Source organism: Parasteatoda tepidariorum, chromosome 5 (genome assembly GCF_982258835.1).
Source record: "Parasteatoda tepidariorum strain Cologne lab strain chromosome 5, Ptep-v5.0, whole genome shotgun sequence".
Lineage (NCBI taxonomy): Eukaryota > Metazoa > Arthropoda > Arachnida > Araneae > Theridiidae > Parasteatoda > Parasteatoda tepidariorum.
The window spans coordinates 67761961-67776485 of record NC_141759.1 but is presented as its reverse complement, the minus strand read 5'-3'; the positions used below and the strand labels follow the sequence as shown (position 1 = coordinate 67776485).

The 14525-nt window shown below is 28.3% G+C and overlaps 1 protein-coding gene across 1 annotated transcript; it reads right to left on the bottom strand.

The window, feature by feature from the left end:
* Positions 1 to 4935: 4935 nt before the first annotated feature.
* bai (Transmembrane emp24 domain-containing protein bai) lies at positions 4936 to 14434 on the bottom strand. The gene is made up of 5 exons (XM_043040499.3): positions 14079 to 14434; positions 10759 to 10879; positions 9988 to 10058; positions 8946 to 9072; positions 4936 to 6541 (listed from the first exon to the last, which is right to left on the bottom strand). Exons 1-5 carry the CDS (start codon positions 14253 to 14255, stop codon positions 6420 to 6422), a joined length of 618 nt encoding a protein of 205 aa, XP_042896433.1. The 5' UTR covers positions 14256 to 14434; the 3' UTR covers positions 4936 to 6419.
* Positions 14435 to 14525: the final 91 nt, after the last annotated feature.

The following is a 14525-nucleotide window of genomic DNA, read 5'->3' as shown; positions in this document are numbered from 1 at the left end:
ATTTGAACGAAATCAGTCAAATAGTTCCTGAGAAATCAAAATTTGAATATGCAGCTTTTTTAAAATTCGATTTCTCAAGAACTATTTAACCGATTTCCTTCAAAATTTCTATTTTGACGTATAAAATTACAATTTTTAAAATGATGTGAAAATTTGTATACCTTACAATAACTAAAAACGAATTTTGTAATTGTGCTAAAAAAGTTTTTTTATTTGTGTAAAAAATATACGCCAAAAATTAATATTAAGGTGCTCCTGACCAAACAATTTCCCATACTGCGGCTACCCCTTATATTTTGAACGTAAGGAATAATATATTCTAAGAAAGTGCATTTTCGCATATGGTTTCGCAACTTAAAATAACGTCGCCCCTTTAAACCATTTATATTGAGTCCCAGTAGTACGCGGAGATTCGAACACTAAATCAAAAGTTATTCAAAGAATCCCGTATTTTTTTCGCATTGTCACAGCTTAAAATTAAATAAGTTTCAGTTCTGATATGGTATATAAGTCAAGTTCAAAAAATTCGCATGGAAGCTTCCAAAAAAAGGTAGGGGAGAGTCGGGTAGCCCCGCTCACTTAAGGAGTATTGCTTATATTTCTGTATAATATTGAGTAATAATCAATATTTTTGTATGTTTCTATTGTTTGACCATATAATTAAATAACGCAAAGAGAATAAACCAAAAAAAGAATAGTTTAACTTAAAATAGAAATTTAAAAAAACATGTTTTTCAGCTCTTTTCAAAATGCGTCGGGTAGCCCCGCCCAGTTACAAAAATTATGTTTTTCGGCTGTTTTTTCAGGAGTAAATGAAAGTGACCAATGTATTGACAATAGATAAACCTCATTTATCATTTTTATCAAAAAATTATTTTATTTATTACATATTTATGTACTTTTAGTGAATTCTATCATTTAATAACAACAATATTTGTTGTTAAAAATGCATATAACATTCAAATTTGAAGCAATAAGATAATAATCTTTGCAACCGTACATTTATCAACGAAATAAAATTGGGCGGTGATACCTGACATTCATGTGAGCGGGGCGACCCGAAATTCAATTTTTTTGTAAATTTGTAATTACTCGAACAATTTTTCAAAAATAAACTTCTTTCTTCGTGCAAATTAAACCTAAGACTACATACTTTAATGCTGTATGTATAGAAAAAATTATTTTATAAGTATTAAAATGAAGTTTAAACGAAACATTCAACCAATTTTTCTTAATTTCAAGACTACTGCATTCAAAACTTTTGTTTACCATGTTACCAGCTGCATAAATACTTGAAACTTTGAAAATAATCTCTTTTTAATATAACAATTAATGTCCGATGGCACATTGACTTGAGAAAATATTCTATACATATGAAATTGACGTTGGGCGGGGGTACCCGCTGGGCGGAGCTACCCGACTCTCCCCTACTTATTTTGTTAAGTTCCGAGAATGAAAATATTAATGTGGACACTCAACGAAATTTTTATAAATTTTCGTCGCGCGGAATTCAGAAAATATTTTCATACTAAAAAGCACGCAACAATTTGTTTGAAAATATCTATGTAGGGGAAAGTGGGGTAAGACCGGATGGATAAGATTTGAAGGCCTGTCGGAACTAAACTAATAGTCTAAGAAACTATCAGACTTAAGATATTCATTATTCAGTTATGTACAATATATCATTCATGAAAAGTCTTTGATGTACTACTTTTTCTATAAATGATTTCTCCTAGAAAAAGTAAAATTACTCAGTCTCACCCTGGGTGCACAAGTTAACTCCATGGGAAATTTAGAAACACTAGAATTACAGTGCCCCAGGCCCCCGAGTAAAATTCATTACAAAAAATATAGTACTTATTATTAATTGGATCTGTAAAAGAAAATTGAAGAGAATTTCTTTATAAAAATTACAATTTATTTTGAGGAGGCTTCAAAAATTCTGCAAAATGTTAAAATAAGGCTTTTTGTTGTTTAAGGAAGGGGCCTGCACTAAATTTTTTTGGGGCCTGCATGACCTTTCAGCCTTGGATGTAGTAATCTTCTCGATCCGCTGCACTACAGCATCCGTAGGAGCAGCGTAGACACTCATAAAGGAAGGGGAGCGGACGAAGTCTTACCACGCACGAGAAAACTAAAAATAGTTTTTATAACTGTAATAACCAATAAATAAGGATAGCTTAAAAAGAGAATATTAGAGTTGACACAGTAAAATTAACTTATTTACACTTACGCTGTGAATAAATCAACAAGTCAATATGGTATGTCCTTCATGTTGGCTAGTAAGTGCAATTCTAAGTTAGTCCGCTAGATTGATAATTTCTACACAATCAATTTACTCGGTTTTTACCCATTTTCCTATGTCGAAATTGTTTTCAAACAAATTGACCCTCGCTGTTAATATGAATCTAACTTCAATTGAATTCCACATGTCGAAAAAGTATAAAACATTTTCTAAGTATTCATACGTATGACAAAGATTTCCGGACTATGAATATAGCCCGCATTGGACAGTTCAAATCCCTTTTTTTTTTTCAAAATTCCTATAATATTTCTAGATATATACGTTAGTTTTCCAAATGAATTACCGCTCAATAGTTAATATGAATTTAGTTTCAATTGAACTCTGCATGGCAAAAAATTCGCGAATTTTATTCATTTACTTATTGTAATTTTCTTTCAAAATTCCTTTAGATATTTCTCGACTTATATATAAGTATATTAAATTAATTGACCCCGCAACATGTCCACACTTATGGTAGGGATTTCCATACTCTAAATTTAGCATGTATTGGACAATTCAAATTCTTTTTTCATAATTCCTAAAGATTTTTCGTAATATATATTTGATTTTTTCGAATGAAATAACATTAATTTGTTAATATGAATCTAATTACAATTGAATTCCTTACATCAAAAAATAATAAAAAATTCGCAAATTATGATATTACACATCCACAATTATGATAGTGATTTCCATAAATTAAACTTGGCCTGCATTGCACAGTACAAATTTTTTTTTTTGTTTCTTCTTCAAAATACCTCTATTTCTGAATGCATTTTGGTGCTTTCAACTTAATCAACGCTCACTCGTTAATATGAATCGAGTTTCAATTGAATTAGCAAAGTATAAAAAATTCGTATACTGTCCACACTAATTGCAGCACTGTCCAGACTATGAATTTATCTGCATGGGATAGTCCGAATTCTTTTTTCAAAATTTCAATGAATATTTGATATATATAGGCATTTTCAAATGAAGTAAAGCTCACTTGTTAATATGAATCTAATTTCAATTGAGTTCGTAAATTTTCCCCACTAATGGCAGCGATTTCCATCCCATATTGAACAATGAATAATTCAAGTTCTTTTTTAAAATTCTTATATATTTTTATAAATATATACGTATGTATGTTACTGATCGAAATTGGTGGTTGTTGACAATAACATAGTCGTTTGGTAAAGGTTCAAAATATATACTAAGTCTATATAAGTACCACTGCCCAGTATGCATTTAACCGGTACTCTGAACATTGATGTTCCTCCTAATCTATCCTCAGTACATATCAAAATATCGAATAAATTTATCAAAATACCGAATATCAACAAATAAATTAAAATCAAATCGGATACAACAAATATACATTCACCAAAGCAACTATGTGATAATGTGAAAGTCGACATTCTCTTGATTTCGATCATGCACAGTAACATGTTCTCAAGTGTATTACGCTCATTTCTTAATATGTATCTAGGGCCAAGAGGATGAGAGTTCGCAGGTCTGCAATATTTGTGCTGCTTTAACTATATCAGAGGTTAAGACCATAACATGCTAAGCTTAAGAACTGCAAGCGCAGATGTTTTTAGCACGCTCATAATCGTCAAGCCCAGAATGGGACAGATTATCCATAAAATTGAAAAAAATTAAATACTGGTGTGGATAAATAATCAAATTTGATATCTAATTACAAATTTCAAAATTAATTAGAATTCTTATTAGTTTTATAAAAGCATTGTGAGATGGATTGTACATCTTTAAACATAAATGAGTGGTTGCAAAGGAATTTAATTTGTTAAATTAAATTAGCTCAGAAATTAGTAAAAAAAAATTCTTTTAAAAAATAAACAAACTGCGATTGCTGTACACCTTGCTTTTCAGGAAATTTCAACGTTTCTCAGTCTTATAATGCAAAAACTATTGGATGAAAAAAACTATCTCGCTAGAGAAATACTTCAGGAACATCCTGGTATAATAATTCTTTTTTTGAAAAATATGTGACAAATGTGATCTACGAGTACATTAAATAAAAGATTTAAAAGGAATTGGCCAACAGTTTAGGATTAAAAATTACTGTACTACTAAAGGAATAAGAAGTATAGGAAAAAAAATTTGTTAACTAAATGTTCTTTGACGGACAAACATATTTCAAAAGTTCAACTTTCATTTCTTAATAATTATACTTAATTACCAAATATTTAATTGCTTATTAGGAAAAAAGGCAATTTAGGAAGAAATAAAAACAAATGCAAATGAATTGTGGGGGATGGTGAGCAGAGTGAGCAGGGGGCAAAGCCTCCTAGTTATGCACAGTTTAAAATAAAGAATTCAAACAAACATTAGTAGGAAACTTTTGAGCAATTTCCGTTTGACAAATTTCAAAATAACGTGCCTAATATCCTATTGTGAGCTTTATTATTTCACAGTTTTTTTATTTCTTTAAATGAGTTGTAAAATGAGGAACACCTTACAATTCTATTTCTTTTTCAATGATGTATTAATCAATATAAGAAACAATACCACGCAGCTACAGGGTCGAATAAGAAAACTTTCCTAAGATACAAATAAATTCCAACTGTTAATATTATCCTTTTTACTTTATTATAAGTTATAAACACCTTAAAAATAAAGAATCAAAATAAATAGAAAAACTGAAGTAAATTGTAATAATTTTATTTAGTGTACAAATGAAACAGCAAGTGTTTTAAATGGTGCTTTATTCTGTAATTACAATATCACGTTTATTTCATTTATCAAAAATTTAGAACCTCTTTTAAATTATATTAAAATATGATAAAAATACATTGTCTTTACATTAATACTAATTCAATAAGAGTTAAAAAGCATGAATAACAATAAAATGAATCCAAGTAACAGATGATAAAATGCATGATGAAAAAAATAAGAAAAAAATTAATACTTATATACAAAACATGTCCAAATGAATTCAATCATCTTTTAAATCCAAAACAGCACTAAATAACACCTTTCACCATCAAAAACTTTGCCATAATTTCTCGTAATTCTAGAAGTATTATTTCTAATGAAAATAGTTTAGAGAAATTGTCATATGAATAAAGGAAAGAAAAACATTACATAGTGACAGTACATAGTTGCATAAACAAAATTCAAAAATATTAACCTAAACCTTATTAATATGAAGAAAAAAAACTAAAAATTTCTCAGTAACAGAGATGAAATGATCTGAATCAAGGACGCACAACCATTCTTGTATAGCAGGCCAATAATAAGATAAAACTGTAATCCTAAAAATTCAGGCTGCATTTAAATTCTAATTTAAAGTACTAATTTGTATAAATTACACAGGCACAACTAAATTTTTCATATAATAAAGATACCATAAATTAAATAAGTATATAAAAGTAAATTGTTACAAATATAGCTGGAAGATAAAAAAGCAAACAAATTATCACTAATTAAAGGGGGAGGGGGGAAAGAAAATTGCAAAGCTCATTAAAAATTAATTTTTACAGCTATCACTGAACCCATAAACAAAACTTAAAGGCTAGATATGATACACCAGCAACTTACTTTTACTTGTTACTTTTTTTAAAATTTTTATTAATATTTATGTCAGCTCAGGGATCAAATGAACAGACTTCATCGGCTAGTTTTGGTTCAAAGCATAGGTTGTACATCCTAGCTGAATACAGCATTAGGAGAAACGAAATATTACATAAAAATGAATAGACAGTAAACAATTCTCTGAACAATGAAGATAATTGTTTCGAAATATATTTGTTCAATTGTTTAAAAATTTCATCTAATAACTATTTAAGTTCCAATGGATTATTATTAATGTCATAAAAAGAGCAAAAACGTAATAATGGAAATCAATAATAAATCATTAACTTACTCACAAAACAATGTTTTCAACTATCCAGGATATTAAAATAGTTCAAAGATGCAAATGCTTTCAAATAATCATGTTAGTGTCAAAAAAATTTTTAAGTGAAAAATTACATACAATTGCAAGATATTGCATACTGAAAAGCATTCAAAAAACATTTTGAGACTGAGTTTTTTTTTTCTTTTAAAAAAGCAGCATTTAAACAAAACTTTTTCTCTCAAAACAGTTTTGTTTTGATATTTTGAAGTATCTTCATAGAAGATAGTGAATTTATTCAATGAGTTTTTTAGCTTTGAAGAATCTCCTAAGATACAAAACTTGCCATGTAGCTAAAGCTAGAAGAATGCCCATAGAAAATATACTGAAATAAAGCACTCTGGTATTTGTAGATTCTGAAAAACAAAAAAATAATTGAAGGCTAATAAAAATAATAATAAAAAAAATACATAACAACATACTTTTTCCTTTTTGTAAAAGGAATTTTTTGTGTTATTCAAGTCAAGGATTAAAAAGGACTACTTTTGGTCTGTTAATACGTCAAAAAAATTCCCCAATTAGATCTTCTTGTTGAAGAAGAAAATTTTCTTAAATTCTAAAAAATATATACTAGATACAGGTACTAACATTATTATGAACATTTATGGTATTTTAGGAAGTTTTTTCCTCACTTTTTGGTTCATTAGAACCCCTCCCCCCTAAAAAAAGAAAAAAAAAAGAGTGATAATGGATTTTACATTCACTGGAATAAATTTAATTTTTAAAATGAAGCTTTAGCACTTGTAAAATCTGGCATAAGTAAAATTTCAATGACATAAAAATTCTAAGAATTCATTATAAAATAATCCTGAAAAACAGGCAAAAATGAAGACATTCAAATTAACTAATTAGAATAAAACCATATAGCTAAAAAAATTTCGACTACAAAGCCTCCAGTTATAATTTTTAAGATAAAAATTGAATTAAAACACTCACTTAATGCTTTCTACTTTCTATTTTTGCTCATAGATAACACATGAATGAACATTACAACCCTTAATAACTTAAGGCTACATAGAATTGATCAGATTTTCTATATTTCAGCTACACAAAGTAAAATATTGATTATTAAAAAACTAATATTTCTCTTTCCATTTAAGATAAATTCACTAATTACGATAATAATATTCACTTGATTTAACTGATAAACACGTATAATTCAAGTATAAACAGCAAATAAAAAATTTAAGACAGGAAAAAAAAAGTGTAAGAGAAATTTAGAAAGTGTTGGTCTGAGAGTATCCCATTCTAGTATAGTAAAAACGTCAGTAAGTAGTATGGGCACAATTTAGAGATAATAAAATGGACACGAACTAAGAAGTAATAGTACTATTAAATATTGAGTAGAAGAAATAAGTATTTTTTCATTACTTTTTTTGATGCGCAAAATTTTTAAACTATTGTAAATAAGAGTGTCTCTTGCAAGTGTAATTTTAACATCATCTCATCACCAAAAAATTGGACGCCTGAGATGCCCATACCAAAAAATAAAAGTCTCTAAAATAAACTTGCAATGTATTGAGAATGTATATCAAGAAGATGTATTTAATTTAATGACATTTTAATAATATTGAATTTATAAGTTCATACATTGATCTTTAAGGCATGATCTTAAGGATCTTTATTTGCTTTAAAAAAAAAAATGTTAAATGGAATGAACATCTAACATTTCATAATTAGTTTATTAACTGTAAAACTCGACACAAAAATTACACACAGGTCACTCTAAAAGCCCCAGAAATAAAATTATAGATTATAGCTAAATGTGGTATGCAGAAAGGGCCATATTTGTTTATAAATTTAACAAATATGTATATATTCTTTTTCTTTTTAGAAATTCCACTCTGTTCCAAAATCATTGCAATTTTAAGTGCTTTTTTCACAAATTTTCTCATTTTCGTTTCTCATTCTTATTGACTTTGCCTTATGTTATATTTTGCTTTGCTGCATAAAGTTAATAAGACTTCGTTCGAAATTACGAAGGCAGGCAAAAAATTATACTGGGAGTACTAAATGTTAAAAATAGCAGGTTTAGTTGACCTGTAGCCATCTGCAATGTAACTACTGAATTAAGACTTGAAATGCTGAAAGAGCCTTTTCATTTACGAATCAAACATGATTTTTTCCCCAAAATTCCAGTTTGTACAAAAGTTATTGCAATTTTAAATATATACCTACATATATTTTGCTTTAAATAATAATTATTAATCCATTGCTGTAGAAAGTTATATTTCTTTTTCTTAAGATATTCATTTCAAAAACTCATACTGTACTTGAAGTGATATAAAAAATGATGAGAAAAAAAAAAGCGAAAGAGATTAGATGTTGCCAGATATAAAACTATTACAGGCTGATAAACAAGACACTATCAAAGGCTGATTATTGCTCGTCTCAGTGAATAAATTGCATTGGAATCTAGGTTTTATTTGATTCATTGCAATGAATCCACTATTACAGACTGATAGGCAAGGAGGAATGCTATTTCCGATTAAAATATTTAATGGCATGCAAAGATTTTTTTAAAATTCCTAATAGGAATCTCTACATGACAATATAATTTTTAAGCTCTGATGCATACAGAATTAGACAAAATACAGAAGCTAAGTCATCAAAATATTTACGATTGAATCTTTAATTCAAATAGATTTTTACTATTCATTTTAAGTACCAACAGTTGAAAACCTGGAAAGCATGTAGACATTTTGGAATTTTTTGAGTACCATTTGTAAATATGGTTTTAAAAAAAATTATTACTAGTACCATTTGTGTCCCTCATCTCAGCTTCTCGTTGTCTCATGTAAGCAAAGTCCTTCACAATTGATTCTGATAAGTCTTCGAGTCTTTGCAATTCAACTTCAAGAGGTTTCAAGCGGCCCATATCAGCAACCTTAAGGGAGATGAAACATTTTATTGCATGATATGAAATCAGTTTCAAACTAAATAAGCAATTTTATTTAGAGTTTAAAAAATTAAACAGACAAAATTTTGTTACAAATAATGAATTGAAAATGTATGAAAATAAATAAAGAAACAATGGACTAAAATGCGATAACGGTAGTATAATTATAAAAAACTTTAGTTGAAAAAATTAGGTATCTACAGCAAAAATATGTAGGATGCAAACAAAAGATGAATCATTTGGAAATTTTGACCAAATACTTTTTTTTCCTCTTCAGCACAAACAACTAAGCTTTCGATATTTATAGCAGATTGCCGCTCATTTTCTGAAGATCACGTTAATAGAAAATTCATCATGGCTTCAAGGCTTTTTCCCAATGTGTTTCCCAAGCTGGCTGTTATTCTGTTTCATCGGTATCACTTTGCACGTCAGCTTACTTCTGCAAACATTTCTTGAGCTGACAGCACTCAAGATTCAACATTCTCATCAAGTTAAGCATAAATATCAAATGTGTTGTTGTCTGAGGCATTTCCTCTAATTGCAATAAATTTTAATTTCCTTCCTCAGATCCGGTAAACAAAATAACTTTAATATTTTCTAAATGTCGATAGAATTTTTGAATGTAAAACCTGAGAATCTGCCAGTTTGAAAAACAATGAAAACAAGTACTGAGCAGAAACACTATAAGAATAGCATTTGCAACAAGATTATAAAAAAAAGGTAATAAACATGAAACACAAAAGGTAAAAAAACAACAGATCGAGGTTTGACAATGTAAATTTTGAAAACTTATGACCTGAATTAAGTAACACAATTAAAGTAAAGTTAAATATTCAATAGTTACTATATAGTTAACATAATATAAATGAAGAACTATAAAATTATATTAGAATGAACACATACAGCATCATAGCTCTTAGCCTCCACACCATGTTTCAAAGTTAAAACTACTTCTCTATCTTGTGCTCTTTGACCTGCAAAATCAAAAATGAAATAACTTACAAATCTTTCTTATTATAAATACAAAGATATTTTCAACTAAAACACTATATTTTTTTACAGTAATGTTGTTATAATGTAAGTTCAAAATTCAACTCGCATATATTTAGCAAAACAAATGTTTTTTTGTTTTTGTTTCTTTTAAACAGTTGCTGATAATATTAGTTTTATATAAAAAGCTTTCTCAGATAATGAGATTCACAAACACTCATCTTTAATCTTACCACCTAATAAATATTCTTTTAAATTTTCCACATTTTTTTCTCATGAACAATATTACTTGTTTAGATTTTTTTTTCAAACAAAAAAAGGGAACATAAAAAGATAGAACTTGCAAACGGTAATCATTTAAAATAAAAGAATTATTCCATGTTCTACATCTTTGTCAAACAATATAATAAAGAATTGATATCATATGAACAGATACTAAGTAATAGTAATGTATCCATAATAAAAACTAAATCATAACAAATCTTCAAATTTTATTTATCCTTATTCTTTTAAGAAGGCAGACTGAATGAAATTTAATTTTTTTTAATAAACCAAACATAATAAAAATAAAAGAAATGAAAAAAAAAGAAAAAATATAATTAGCTATATATACATAAATGACTAATTTATTAGAATATTGAGACAAAACAATCATATAAACATTATGATGAATATAAAGCATACCAGCGGGTGTTTTTGAAATGAAACAAGCTTCAAATACATCATAATCATCAGTAACAAATGCAAATTTCCCTTTATCTACATTTTCCCTTGATACTAATATATGACCTTTTGTATCAACAACCTGAAAAATAACGTAATTTGTAATTATTAAAACATTTTACAAGGAGCAATAAGTTAGGTACATGAGTAAAAACACAAATCAATGAAAATAGAACGAAATTAATGGAATTTTTAGAAAATCCTGTAAATTTGTAATTTTTAGAAATCAATTGAAGCAGCAGAATCTTGTATCTATTTACAATTTAAAAACTTCTTGAAAAGGTTTTTTGCAATAATAGGACCCTATTCGCGCAAAATCACAAAAGCTGGACCCTGGTTGAAAGAATGTGACTTAATGCTTATTTTATATTCACAAATTATGAATAGTTTTTGGAATAAGTTATATAATAGTTTTCACAAATTATGAATAGTTTTATGAATAGTAGAACCTTTCACAAAAATTATTCATTAAAGACCATCTCCACATTTGCATTTTTTTTTTTTTAGAAAAAAAACTTATAAAGTAAAAATATTTTTAATTGATTTAACTCTTTCAGTTGACTTAATAAGTCACATTCTTTCAACCAGGGTCCCACTTTTGTGAATTTGTCCAAATAGGGTCCTGTTATTGCAAAAATCCTTTTCAAGAAGTTTTTAAATTGTAAATAGATACAAGATTCTGCTCAACAATTGCTGCTACTAAATTAGAGATGCAACAGACATATATTTGGTATTTAGCTTATACTGCTCACACAGAATATTCATTTTGAACGAATAATGGAAACAAAATTACTCACATTTTTAATAATTTCAATTGACATATTCTAAAGAACATAACTCAGTAATGTATCACTTTTAATGTATTACGCATTAAGTAAACGGGTATATTTCCGTATCGTGATCTGTCGCGCCAACTACGGTTGCCAAGGTGCCAAATAGATTTTGAACTTGCTAATATTTTTTTAAAAAACACATGTAGATGTTTCCCCGGGGGTGGCTACGAGTTATACCTTTCCGAATTGGTTCCTTTTTGTGATATTTTTTTTAGTTTCTGGTGGGCTACTGCCCGGAAGTTTCCAAGACTTGACAATTATTCTGCCACAGATCACGATACGGAAATCTCCCCAAGTAAACAAACAATTCCTAAATTTATAATATTTTATTTAAAAAATTGCCAGAAATTAATTTTTATTTACATAATATTCTATTAATTAATTTTATGAATAAATATAAATTGATCAACAATTTATTTATAAAAAAAATATGATTTAATATTAATAAGAATGTGCACGTGTTGGAATTTAAATTTAGGGAAACTTAGTTTGTTTCGAACCGTCTTCCCCCGGAAGTTTCCCAGACTTGGCGATTATTCTGCCACAGATCACGATACGGAAATCTCCCCAAGTAAACAAACAATTCTTAAATTTCTAATATTTTATTTAAAAAATTGCCAGAAATTAATTTTTATTTACATAATATTCCATTAATTAATTTTATGAATAAATATAAATTGATCAACAATTTATTTATAAAAAATATGATTTAATATTAATAAGAATGTGTACGTGTTGGAATTTAAATTTAGGGAAACTTTGTTTCGAACCGACTTTCTCCCCCCCCCCCCGCACCGGGGGAGATGGTTTATTCGATTAACAAATCAATAATGAAGATAAACAAATTTGTGAAGGATCCGTTCTAATGAAAAGATATTTTGTGAAAGGTCTTTTAATGGACCCAAATTTCTTCTAAATAGACCCCTGCTAGATCAATAGATGTTATATTGCTTAACAATACAAGCAGTTAAAAACCAAACATCATAGAGTATATAATTTATGTAATCAGGAAATAATTAATTGGAAGAATAAACAATTTTTTTATTAGTTCTTTTTTTGAATAATGTAAAAATAAGACTTAATAATTGAGTCATATAGCCACAATGTTATCAGACAAATAGATTTTTTCGTATACTTAGGGCAATTCTGCCATTGGGTAAGCAAACACATCATTATAATCTTAAAAATGGTCAAAAGAGAAATCGTTATCAAAACACCTAAAAATTCTTCTAATTTAGATGCATCCATGTTATTATATTTTCTGTCATCTGGAACGAAAAAACATTACATTTTGACAAATGTTTTTATTAACATGGATAGGGGTTTCACCTATATTCATCACATTTATAAACAATTTATCTAAAGCCAAAGAAACAATTACTGCAATTTAGAAATTGGCTCCGCATATAAAAGTAGATTTTGTTTCAAATGGAAAATATAGCCTCAAAAATGCTAAAAAAGCATTTTTATTACCCACTGATTTATGATAAATATTAAATTTTCTGATTAAATTTACGGCAAAATATATATATATATTATCAAAGGGAAGATTACGGTAATCAATCATGTAAAAATTGTGCTAATCATAAATAAATTAGTAACATAAATTTGGCATCCCTTCTTGCCCACATCTAGGAACACCACTAAGACGAATGCAATAGCGATATTTCTAACACATTGGAGATACGATTGTGGAGTGGAGATTCGATTGTGATCTGTTGCGCCAACTACAATCGCAAAGTTGCCAAATAGATTTTAAACTTACAAATTTTTTTAAAAAAAAAAAAAAAAAAACGTGTAGATGTTTGCCCGGGGGTAGTTACGAGTAATATCTTTCGAGTTGGTCCCTTTCTGTGATGTTTTTTTTAGTTTCTCACGAGCAGCTGCCGAGACTTGGCGATAATTCTGCCACAAATCACAGCACGAAAATCTCCCCGGAGGTATCTCTGTATAGTTATTTGTCTGCACCTTTAGTTTTTAGCGGGCCACTGCTGGTAAGTCTCCAAAACTTGGTGATTATTTTGTCACAGATAACAAAATAGAGATTTTCCCAACTCATTCAAATTTAAAAATTACTCTGGATGTGTGAATAAGCACATTATTTTTATAAACTCGATGATATTTGGGCTGAAAGGTTATGTAAAGATGTGATGCTTAGTAATACATGCCCAAAGTATGAATAACTAGCGCTTGACAGCACTAGAAACAACATGTGTAGCTATGTATGTTCTCATGATCACCAATTCTTAACATTAGTAAAATATGGTTTAGAATTTGTAAATATCGTATAAAATTTAATATAATCATCTAATGAATTATTCAAATATGATATAAGTGATTGATGAAAAGATTTAAGGAACTCATCAAAATAATTTAAGTCGCTAAGTAAACAATCAAAACCGGTAAACAAGATATCAGTCCTTGCTAATTGAAATACAAAACAATTACCATCAAATCAGTAATGTGACCTGGAGCGTCACTTAAATCATATTCTCCACTAACTAAAACACCTTTATGGATTTCTTCTTTTAAACACCGTCTGCTATTAGCAGGTAATCTAAACATTAAACATTGGACAGAGACTGCAGTACAAGCTATTATTAAAATTTTTTGAAATGAATACATTACGAATCAGACGTTTTATAACTGAAAACAATTTTTGTTTTTCATACAAAATAGAAACATATACAAAAATACTACAATTAAATACGAAAAACTTATAATCAGACGTGGCAAGACAAGAAAACAGAAACAAGCACAAGCATCATCATCAAATTGAATGTGAAATGAGTTGAGTTGTACCAGAATGTACAATCATGCTTATGGATACATTTGAAAAAAAAAAATTTAAGAAGAGAAGTAATTGGGAAATGCTTTTACTTTCAATACTCCTAC

Excerpts from the sequence above, each read along its gene's own strand:
- bai (XM_043040499.3), bottom strand. The coding sequence starts at position 14,255 with ATGTATTCATTTCAAAAAATTTTAATAATAGCTTGTACTGCAGTCTCT. Across the intron at positions 10,059-10,758 it reads CATTTCAAAAACACCCGCTG|GTCAAAGAGCACAAGATAGA; the intron begins GTATGCTTTATA and ends TTGATTTTGCAG. Across the intron at positions 6,542-8,945 it reads TGAGATGAGGGACACAAATG|AATCTACAAATACCAGAGTG; the intron begins GTACTAGTAATA and ends TTTGTTTTTCAG.